This window comes from Lampetra fluviatilis, chromosome 18 (assembly GCF_964198595.1).
Source record: "Lampetra fluviatilis chromosome 18, kcLamFluv1.1, whole genome shotgun sequence".
NCBI lineage: Eukaryota > Metazoa > Chordata > Hyperoartia > Petromyzontiformes > Petromyzontidae > Lampetra > Lampetra fluviatilis.
The window spans coordinates 8093459-8104296 of NC_136292.1; the positions used below are offsets into that span (position 1 = coordinate 8093459).

General features: G+C 58.4%; 1 protein-coding gene across 5 annotated transcripts in view; it reads right to left on the reverse strand.

The window, feature by feature from the left end:
* Window positions 1–1692, reverse strand: part of LOC144937182 (nesprin-1-like) — a 95951-nt gene extending 94259 nt beyond the window's left edge. For 2 of the 5 annotated variants that reach the window (XM_078864499.1, XM_078864497.1), the window contains exon 1: window positions 917–1692. In XM_078864499.1, the coding sequence (XP_078720625.1) occupies window positions 917–1156 (240 nt within the window). In that variant the 5' untranslated portion in view covers window positions 1157–1692. The remainder of the gene's footprint in view (window positions 1–916) is intronic. The other 3 variants (XM_078864501.1, XM_078864498.1, XM_078864500.1) reach the window with 2 other exon arrangements.
* Between the last annotated feature and the right edge of the window lie 9146 nt (window positions 1693–10838).

Sequence of the window (10838 nt, forward strand, 5' to 3'; positions counted from 1 at the left end):
GACACTGCTGATGGTGGACACTGTCCGTGGTGGACACTGCTGATGGTGGACACTGCTGATGGTGGACACTGCTGATGGTGGACACTGCTGGTACAAATGTTCACCCCAGCTGGTACTGACCAATCAACCCCCCGACAATAACTTCACCGTGCTGTAGGCTCTGGGCCCCGCTTGCAATGCAGCAATAGCTTAGCCACTCACAGTAGCCTTCAGCACTCATTAAACATCCCATTCGCAATCATTAACAAGCATGACATTAACGCTGATCGGGGACGACACTGCATTGCATAACGGATTTCCCCCCTTTAATTTTGCATTCCCAAAACGAATTACAGGAGCGAGGACGAGCAGCGCGAAAACGCAACCAGAGCCTTGCACGACACAGCAAGGTCCCAAATGTTTCTCGCCAAAACGATTATTATTATTATTATTCACGACGAGTGAATGACGCAGCGGATGTGTTCCAAAATCCAAAGTCATTGGCGACGTCGCTCAACGGCATTGTCCACGAGCACGCGCTCCGTGGTTCAACGTGGTCAGTCGGGGGAGAGGGGAGGGTCGTTGTTGTTGTTGTTGATGTCCTCTGCAGTGCAGCACCTCTCCTCCTGCCGTGCAGGTAAAGTGCCCTGGGTGCATCGCGTGCGCTGTCTCGCTGGCAGCAGGGCCCGGGAGATCCGTACCGTCACCACCGCCCCACCCAATGCCCCCCCCCTTGCTGCTCACGACCGCCCACACACGCGGCCTCGCTCGGCCCGATTCATTCAAATGTCACCTCTGCCTTACCATGAGAATCAGTTTCTTTATTTATTTACGCACGAATCGCGGATTCTCTCGCACCGCAGCCAGCCACAGCGTTTGCGTGCTAAAAAAAAAAACAGGCATCTGTGCAGCGGTGTGCGCATCGGCGGCGTCTTACCGGTGATTCGCAGTATCGGCTAAAACAACGCAAATCCTCGTATTCCTCTTCCTCCTCCTCCTCGTACAGCAGCTCCAGCTCGGCCTCCTCCGCCACGCACGACATCTCTCCGACCCCGAGCGCCGACAGTCCCCGCGGCGAACGCGCGGCCATGCCTGCTCGGATGTGCTCGGGATGCGGCTCTCCTCCTCCTCCTCCCCCTCGTCCTCCTCGTCCTCGCGCTCTGGCGGCGCCTCTCATCTAGCGGCCTCCTCGACCCGCGGCGCCGCGGGCCCGGCTCGGCCACGGCGCCGCGAGGGACACCCCGCTCGCCGCGGGATGTGGCGATGCCGAGCGCCGCGCCACCACCATCCCCGACAGCATCGCTCGCTCGCTCGCTCCCCTCCCCGCCCGCCCCTCTCGCTCGCTCGCCGCAGCCCCGGCAGCCGATTAACGCAGACAGATGGCAGCCCGGGCACGCACTCACACGTGTGCTGTGTGCTGTGTGTGCGCCAACGCGCGCGCGCGCACGCTCGCGCGCGTGCGATCGGTGACACGAGAACGAGCGCACGGCTGATGCCGCTGCTGCTGCTGATGATGCTTCTGCCGTTTCCGTCTTCCCGCGCAAAAAAAAACTCGACGCTGCCTCCTCCTCCTCCTCTCTCCACCCTCTCTCGCGAGCAGCCGACCCCGAAACACAAAAAAACCCCCTCCACTCTCCTCCGTCCGCCGCAGTCGCAGCAGCAGCAGCGCCGCGCGGCACTCACACGGACATCACCTCGCAACCCCCCTCCTCCCGCTCCTCCTCCCGCCCCACACGGCTACCCGGGCTTTTGTTTTCTTTGACTAATACAGCTCCCACGAAGCTGCCTAGCAACCGCGGGCAGATCTTTTCAGCCGATTGAAGTGGGCGGGGGCTTTAGGTCGACGGCGGTGCGAGGGGAAGGCGCACAGGGGTTGGAGGTAGAGGGAGGGAGGGAGGCGGCGGGGAGGAGGATTTGGTGATCCCAGCTCAGACAGACAGACAGAAGAAAAAGGGATCGCATCTGTTGCGCGCTGCCTGTGCTCGCAAGACATTCCCTCGACATACTCGATGTATGCTGCCATGAAGAAGGGCCATTGCCCGAAACGTCACTCTATTCTATACATTTGTTGCTATCCGGGGCAGTGCTGTTCAGTGCTTGGTGACAGTTGTGCGCCAGCTACCGAAGCAGCATCGCGCACAAAACAGCGACCGAACAAAAAAGTGGAAATAATTTAAAGTCTCTGTGGCGGTCGCTCCAGACGCAGTCCAGCATTGAGAAGCAACACGGAGTGCTCTTCCCGTGGCCATGCGAGGTCGTAGCGAAAAAAAATTCAAACGAATATCAAACACCGGGTCGCGGCTGCGTGGTCGTGTTTTTCCACTTGACGAGACCCACCCGTGCCCGTACGCGGATCCACGAAAAACGCGAAGGAACGCCGAGGGGCTTGGGCACCACGCCAGGGTCTCCGTGTTGAACCTCGTCACGACACTTGAACCTGCTGCACCCACCACTCCACCGTCAGTTGGCAAGCAGGACCAACTCAATTATCATTTTTTAAATTTATAATTATTAATTATTCTCGACTAAGCTCGCTTACCCAGGAAAGCCTCGGCGAGTCTCAAACGTATTATTCAAGACGATCCTGACAATATTTTTCGCAGTAGAGGGGTGATGTTGTTGCTGCTGCCGCTGCCTGATTCGAATTGAATAACTTGCAGGGAATATTTCGGCATTGGGTTGTTATGACCAATACAGATTAGGCTGCGTGCTTTTCTGCTGTGGTATAGAAAACCGGAGAACTCAATGAAAAGTCATGCACAGCATGGAGAGACCGATGTTTAAACGCCACCCAGAAAAGAGTCGGGAATCGAACCGAGGTTTTGTTTTTGCTACGAGGCACGAGTGTTACCATTGCGCCGACCTGCCATCCAACTCGCCTCAAAATCCACAGCCATTCCAGCCTCTCTGTCTTCTCCCTTGAGCTGCCCTCCTTGACTACACCTCGCCCCCTTGACGTCTTCCCTCCAGCCACCCCAGAGGGCATCACGACCTTCATCCCCGACCCAAGCGAGTCCTCTCCCATCCTGGATCGCGTCTCCTATCGACGCTGACCCCACACTGCCGCCCCACGCCAGCCCCGCGCCCTCCTCACCAGCTTTGCCAACCCCTCCATCTCCCCGTCGCCGGTCCCCTTTGTCCATTAAAAATGCCACGGTCACTCACATCCCCAAAGCCCGCAATGGACCCCAATATGCGATGAAGGATCATTGCCTACAACATCCCCTATACACACACGTATCATCCCCTATATATACACGTGTGCCGAACTTCTTTCGTACCGTACGTAGCCAACCGTGCGAATCGGAGGTGCGGGTGAAAGAAAAAACTAAACATAAAAAGCAGTTCTGAAGAAATGAGTTTTCAATCTAGACGTGGTGCCGCCCACCCACCCTCTTGCGTGCTGTGCTGGCCTTAATAGGTGCTCACTAACAGCACTTTCCCGCAACAGTCTCTTCAAGGCTACACGGGGGATCTTTGCCTTTGTGGATGCGCGTTTGCATGACATTTCTCGTTACACGGGATTCAGGCTTAGTCTCCTACAGTCCCCTATGAGGGCTGTATGGTGACAGCAGCTGGACAACCCTTTTGCCACTCCACTGCTGGATGAAGGCCTCTACGCCCCGTGCGGGTCATGGGGCCGTTGCCATTCCCTGCATGCCTCCATCACCTCCCAACGCGATGACTGCAGCTCTCTCCGCCACGGCCAAATCCCTCGCCTCCAACCTCCACACAACCCAGAACTCCACCACACGCCTCCGAGCCCACATCCACAAACACGACCGCGTCACCACAACTCTCGACTGGCTTCCAATCAGGACAAGATCGCACTCCCAGTCTTCAAGATCATATGTGGATGTGTCCCTGCCTACCTCTCCCCTCTCGTCTCACTCTACTCCCCTCCACACACTCTCCTACCTCGCCCCTCTCATCTCACTCTACTCCCCTCCACGCACTCTCCTACCTCTCCCCTCTCATCTCACTCTACTCCCCTCCACACACTCTCCTACCTCTCCCCTCTCATCTCACTCTACTCCCCTCCACACACTCTCCTACCTCTCCCCTCTCGTCTCACTCTACTCCCCTCCACGCACTCTCCTACCTCTCCCCTCTCATCTCACTCTACTCCCCTCCACGCACTCTCCTACCTCTCCCCTCTCATCTCACTCTACTCCCCTCCACGCACTCTCCTACCTCTCCCCTCTCATCTCACTCTACTCCCCTCCACACACTCTCCTACCTCTCCCCTCTCGTCTCACTCGACTTCTCTCCACGCACTCTCCTACCTCTCCCCTCTCATCTCACTCTACTCCCCTCCACGCACTCTCCTACCTCTCCCCTCTCATCTCACTCTACTCCCCTCCACGCACTCTCCTACCTCTCCCCTCTCATCTCACTCTACTCCCCTCCACACACTCTCCTACCTCTCCCCTCTCGTCTCACTCGACTTCTCTCCACGCACTCTCCTACCTCTCCCCTCTCATCTCACTCTACTCCCCTCCACGCACTCTCCTACCTCTCCCCTCTCATCTCACTCTACTCCCCTCCACGCACTCTCCTACCTCTCCCCTCTCATCTCACTCTACTCCCCTCCACGCACTCTCCTACCTCTCATCTCACTCTACTCCCCTCCACGCACTCTCCCACCTCTCCCCTCTCATCTCACTCTACTCCCCTCCACGCACTCTCCTACCTCCCCTCTCATCTCACTCTACTCCCCTCCACGCACTCTCCCACCTCTCCCCTCTCATCTCACTCTACTCCCATCCACGCACTCTCCTACCTCCCCTCTCATCTCACTCTACTCCCCTCCACGCACTCTCCTACCTCCCCTCTCATCTCACTCTACTCCCCTCCACGCACTCTCCCACCTCTCCCCTCTCATCTCACTCTACTCCTCTCCACACACTCTCCTACCTCTCCCCTCTCATCTCAGTCTACTCCCCTCCACGCACTCTCCTACCTCTCCCCTCTCATCTCACTCTACTCCCCTCCACGCACTCTCCCACCTCTCCCCTCTCATCTCACTCTACTCCCCTCCACACACTCTCCTACCTCTCCCCGCTCATCTCAGTCTACTCCCCTCCACGCACTCTCCTACCTCTCCCCTCTCATCTCACTCTACTCCCCTCCACGCACTCTCCCACCTCTCCCCTCTCATCTCACTCCACTCCCCTCCACACACTCTCCTACCTCTCCCCTCTCATCTCACTCTACTCCCCTCCACGCACTCTCCTACCTCTCCCCTCTCATCTCACTCTACTCCCCTCCACGCACTATCCCACCTCTCCCCTCTCATCTCACTCCACTCCCCTCCACACACTCTCCCACCTCTCCCCTCTCATCTCACTCTACTCCCCTCCACGCACTCTCCTACCTCTCCCCTCTCATCTCACTCTACTCCCCTCCACGCACTCTCCCACCTCTCCCCTCTCATCTCACTCTACTCCCCTCCACGCACTCTCCTACCTCTCCCCTCTCATCTCAGTCTACTCCCCTCCACGCACTCTCCTACCTCTCCCCTCTCATCTCACTCTACTCCCCTCCACGCACTCTCCCACCTCTCCCCTCTCATCTCACTCTACTCCCCTCCACGCACTCTCCTACCTCTCCCCTCTCATCTCAGTCTACTCCCCTCCACGCACTCTCCTACCTCTCCCCTCTCATCTCACTCTACTCCCCTCCACGCACTCTCCTACCTCTCCCCTCTCATCTCACTCTACTCCCCTCCACGCACTCTCCCACCTCTCCCCTCTCATCTCACTCCACTCCCCTCCACACACTCTCCCACCTCTCCCCTCTCATCTCACTCTACTCCCCTCCACGCACTCTCCTACCTCTCCCCTCTCATCTCACTCTACTCCCCTCCACGCACTCTCCCACCTCTCCCCTCTCATCTCACTCTACTCCCCTCCACGCACTCTCCTACCTCTCCCCTCTCATCTCAGTCTACTCCCCTCCACGCACTCTCCTACCTCTCCCCTCTCATCTCACTCTACTCCCCTCCACGCACTCTCCCACCTCTCCCCTCTCATCTCACTCTACTCCCCTCCACGCACTCTCCTACCTCTCCCCTCTCATCTCAGTCTACTCCCCTCCACGCACTCTCCTACCTCTCCCCTCTCATCTCACTCTACTCCCCTCCACGCACTCTCCTACCTCTCCCATCTCATCTCACTCTACTCCCCTCCACGCACTCTCCTACCTCTCCCCTCTCATCTCACTCTACTCCCCTCCACACACTCTCCTACCTCTCCCCTCTCGTCTCACTCGACTTCTCTCCACGCACTCTCCTACCTCTCCCCTCTCATCTCACTCTACTCCCCTCCACGCACTCTCCTACCTCTCCCCTCTCATCTCACTCTACTCCCCTCCACGCACTCTCCTACCTCTCCCCTCTCATCTCACTCTACTCCCCTCCACGCACTCTCCTACCTCTCATCTCACTCTACTCCCCTCCACGCACTCTCCCACCTCTCCCCTCTCATCTCACTCTACTCCCCTCCACGCACTCTCCTACCTCCCCTCTCATCTCACTCTACTCCCCTCCACGCACTCTCCCACCTCTCCCCTCTCATCTCACTCTACTCCCCTCCACGCACTCTCCTACCTCCCCTCTCATCTCACTCTACTCCCCTCCACGCACTCTCCTACCTCCCCTCTCATCTCACTCTACTCCCCTCCACGCACTCTCCCACCTCTCCCCTCTCATCTCACTCTACTCCTCTCCACACACTCTCCTACCTCTCCCCTCTCATCTCAGTCTACTCCCCTCCACGCACTCTCCTACCTCTCCCCTCTCATCTCACTCTACTCCCCTCCACGCACTCTCCCACCTCTCCCCTCTCATCTCACTCTACTCCCCTCCACACACTCTCCTACCTCTCCCCGCTCATCTCAGTCTACTCCCCTCCACGCACTCTCCTACCTCTCCCCTCTCATCTCACTCTACTCCCCTCCACGCACTCTCCCACCTCTCCCCTCTCATCTCACTCCACTCCCCTCCACACACTCTCCTACCTCTCCCCTCTCATCTCACTCTACTCCCCTCCACGCACTCTCCTACCTCTCCCCTCTCATCTCACTCTACTCCCCTCCACGCACTCTCCCACCTCTCCCCTCTCATCTCACTCCACTCCCCTCCACACACTCTCCCACCTCTCCCCTCTCATCTCACTCTACTCCCCTCCACGCACTCTCCTACCTCTCCCCTCTCATCTCACTCTACTCCCCTCCACGCACTCTCCCACCTCTCCCCTCTCATCTCACTCCACTCCCCTCCACACACTCTCCTACCTCTCCCCTCTCATCTCACTCTACTCCCCTCCACGCACTCTCCTACCTCTCCCCTCTCATCTCACTCTACTCCCCTCCACGCACTCTCCTACCTCTCCCCTCTCATCTCACTCTACTCCCCTCCACACACTCTCCTACCTCTCCCCTCTCGTCTCACTCGACTTCTCTCCACGCACTCTCCTACCTCTCCCCTCTCATCTCACTCTACTCCCCTCCACGCACTCTCCTACCTCTCCCCTCTCATCTCACTCTACTCCCCTCCACGCACTCTCCTACCTCTCCCCTCTCATCTCACTCTACTCCCCTCCACGCACTCTCCTACCTCTCATCTCACTCTACTCCCCTCCACGCACTCTCCCACCTCTCCCCTCTCATCTCACTCTACTCCCCTCCACGCACTCTCCTACCTCTCCCCTCTCATCTCACTCTACTCCCCTCCACACACTCTCCTACCTCTCCCCTCTCGTCTCACTCGACTTCTCTCCACGCACTCTCCTACCTCTCCCCTCTCATCTCACTCTACTCCCCTGCACGCACTCTCCTACCTCTCCCCTCTCATCTCACTCTACTCCCCTCCACGCACTCTCCTACCTCTCCCCTCTCATCTCACTCTGCTCCCCTCCACGCACTCTCCTACCTCTCATCTCACTCTACTCCCCTCCACGCACTCTCCCACCTCTCCCCTCTCATCTCACTCTACTCCCCTCCACGCACTCTCCTACCTCCCCTCTCATCTCACTCTACTCCCCTCCACGCACTCTCCCACCTCTCCCCTCTCATCTCACTCTACTCCCCTCCACGCACTCTCCTACCTCCCCTCTCATCTCACTCTACTCCCCTCCACGCACTCTCCTACCTCCCCTCTCATCTCACTCTACTCCCCTCCACGCACTCTTCCACCTCTCCCCTCTCATCTCACTCTACTCCTCTCCACACACTCTCCTACCTCTCCCCTCTCATCTCAGTCTACTCCCCTCCACGCACTCTCCTACCTCCCCTCTCATCTCACTCTACTCCCCTCCACGCACTCTTCCACCTCTCCCCTCTCATCTCACTCTACTCCTCTCCACGCACTCTCCCACCTCTCCCCTCTCATCTCACTCTACTCCCCTCCACGCACTCTCCTACCTCCCCTCTCATCTCACTCTACTCCCCTCCACGCACTCTCCTACCTCTCCCCTCTCATCTCACTCTACTCCCCTCCACGCACTCTCCCACCTCTCCCCTCTCATCTCACTCTACTCCCCTCCACACACTCTCCTACCTCTCCCCGCTCATCTCAGTCTACTCCCCTCCACGCACTCTCCTACCTCTCCCCTCTCATCTCACTCTACTCCCCTCCACGCACTCTCCCACCTCTCCCCTCTCATCTCACTCCACTCCCCTCCACACACTCTCCTACCTCTCCCCTCTCATCTCACTCTACTCCCCTCCACGCACTCTCCTACCTCTCCCCTCTCATCTCACTCTACTCCCCTCCACGCACTCTCCCACCTCTCCCCTCTCATCTCACTCCACTCCCCTCCACACACTCTCCCACCTCTCCCCTCTCATCTCACTCTACTCCCCTCCACGCACTCTCCTACCTCTCCCCTCTCATCTCACTCTACTCCCCTCCACGCACTCTCCCACCTCTCCCCTCTCATCTCACTCTACTCCCCTCCACGCACTCTCCTACCTCTCCCCTCTCATCTCAGTCTACTCCCCTCCACGCACTCTCCTACCTCTCCCCTCTCATCTCACTCTACTCCCCTCCACGCACTCTCCCACCTCTCCCCTCTCATCTCACTCTACTCCCCTCCACGCACTCTCCTACCTCTCCCCTCTCATCTCAGTCTACTCCCCTCCACGCACTCTCCTACCTCTCCCCTCTCATCTCACTCTACTCCCCTCCACGCACTCTCCTACCTCTCCCATCTCATCTCACTCTACTCCCCTCCACGCACTCTCCTACCTCTCCCCTCTCATCTCACTCTACTCCCCTCCACACACTCTCCTACCTCTCCCCTCTCGTCTCACTCGACTTCTCTCCACGCACTCTCCTACCTCTCCCCTCTCATCTCACTCTACTCCCCTCCACGCACTCTCCTACCTCTCCCCTCTCATCTCACTCTACTCCCCTCCACGCACTCTCCTACCTCTCCCCTCTCATCTCACTCTACTCCCCTCCACGCACTCTCCTACCTCTCATCTCACTCTACTCCCCTCCACGCACTCTCCCACCTCTCCCCTCTCATCTCACTCTACTCCCCTCCACGCACTCTCCTACCTCCCCTCTCATCTCACTCTACTCCCCTCCACGCACTCTCCCACCTCTCCCCTCTCATCTCACTCTACTCCCCTCCACGCACTCTCCTACCTCCCCTCTCATCTCACTCTACTCCCCTCCACGCACTCTCCTACCTCCCCTCTCATCTCACTCTACTCCCCTCCACGCACTCTCCCACCTCTCCCCTCTCATCTCACTCTACTCCTCTCCACACACTCTCCTACCTCTCCCCTCTCATCTCAGTCTACTCCCCTCCACGCACTCTCCTACCTCTCCCCTCTCATCTCACTCTACTCCCCTCCACGCACTCTCCCACCTCTCCCCTCTCATCTCACTCTACTCCCCTCCAAACACTCTCCTACCTCTCCCCGCTCATCTCAGTCTACTCCCCTCCACGCACTCTCCTACCTCTCCCCTCTCATCTCACTCTACTCCCCTCCACGCACTCTCCCACCTCTCCCCTCTCATCTCACTCCACTCCCCTCCACACACTCTCCTACCTCTCCCCTCTCATCTCACTCTACTCCCCTCCACGCACTCTCCTACCTCTCCCCTCTCATCTCACTCTACTCCCCTCCACGCACTCTCCCACCTCTCCCCTCTCATCTCACTCCACTCCCCTCCACACACTCTCCCACCTCTCCCCTCTCATCTCACTCTACTCCCCTCCACGCACTCTCCTACCTCTCCCCTCTCATCTCACTCTACTCCCCTCCACGCACTCTCCCACCTCTCCCCTCTCATCTCACTCTACTCCCCTCCACGCACTCTCCTACCTCTCCCCTCTCATCTCAGTCTACTCCCCTCCACGCACTCTCCTACCTCTCCCCTCTCATCTCACTCTACTCCCCTCCACGCACTCTCCCACCTCTCCCCTCTCATCTCACTCTACTCCCCTCCACGCACTCTCCTACCTCTCCCCTCTCATCTCAGTCTACTCCCCTCCACGCACTCTCCTACCTCTCCTCTCTCATCTCAGTCTACTCCCCTCCACGCACTCTCCTACCTCTCCCCTCTCATCTCACTCTACTCCCCTCCACGCACTCTCCCACCTCTCCCCTCTCATCTCACTCCACTCCCCTCCACACACTCTCCTACCTCTCCCCTCTCATCTCACTCTACTCCCCTCCACGCACTCTCCTACCTCTCCCCTCTCATCTCACTCTACTCCCCTCCACGCACTCTCCTACCTCTCCCCTCTCATCTCACTCTACTCCCCTCCACACACTCTCCTACCTCTCCCCTCTCGTCTCACTCGACTTCTCTCCACGCACTCTCCTACCTCTCCCCTCTC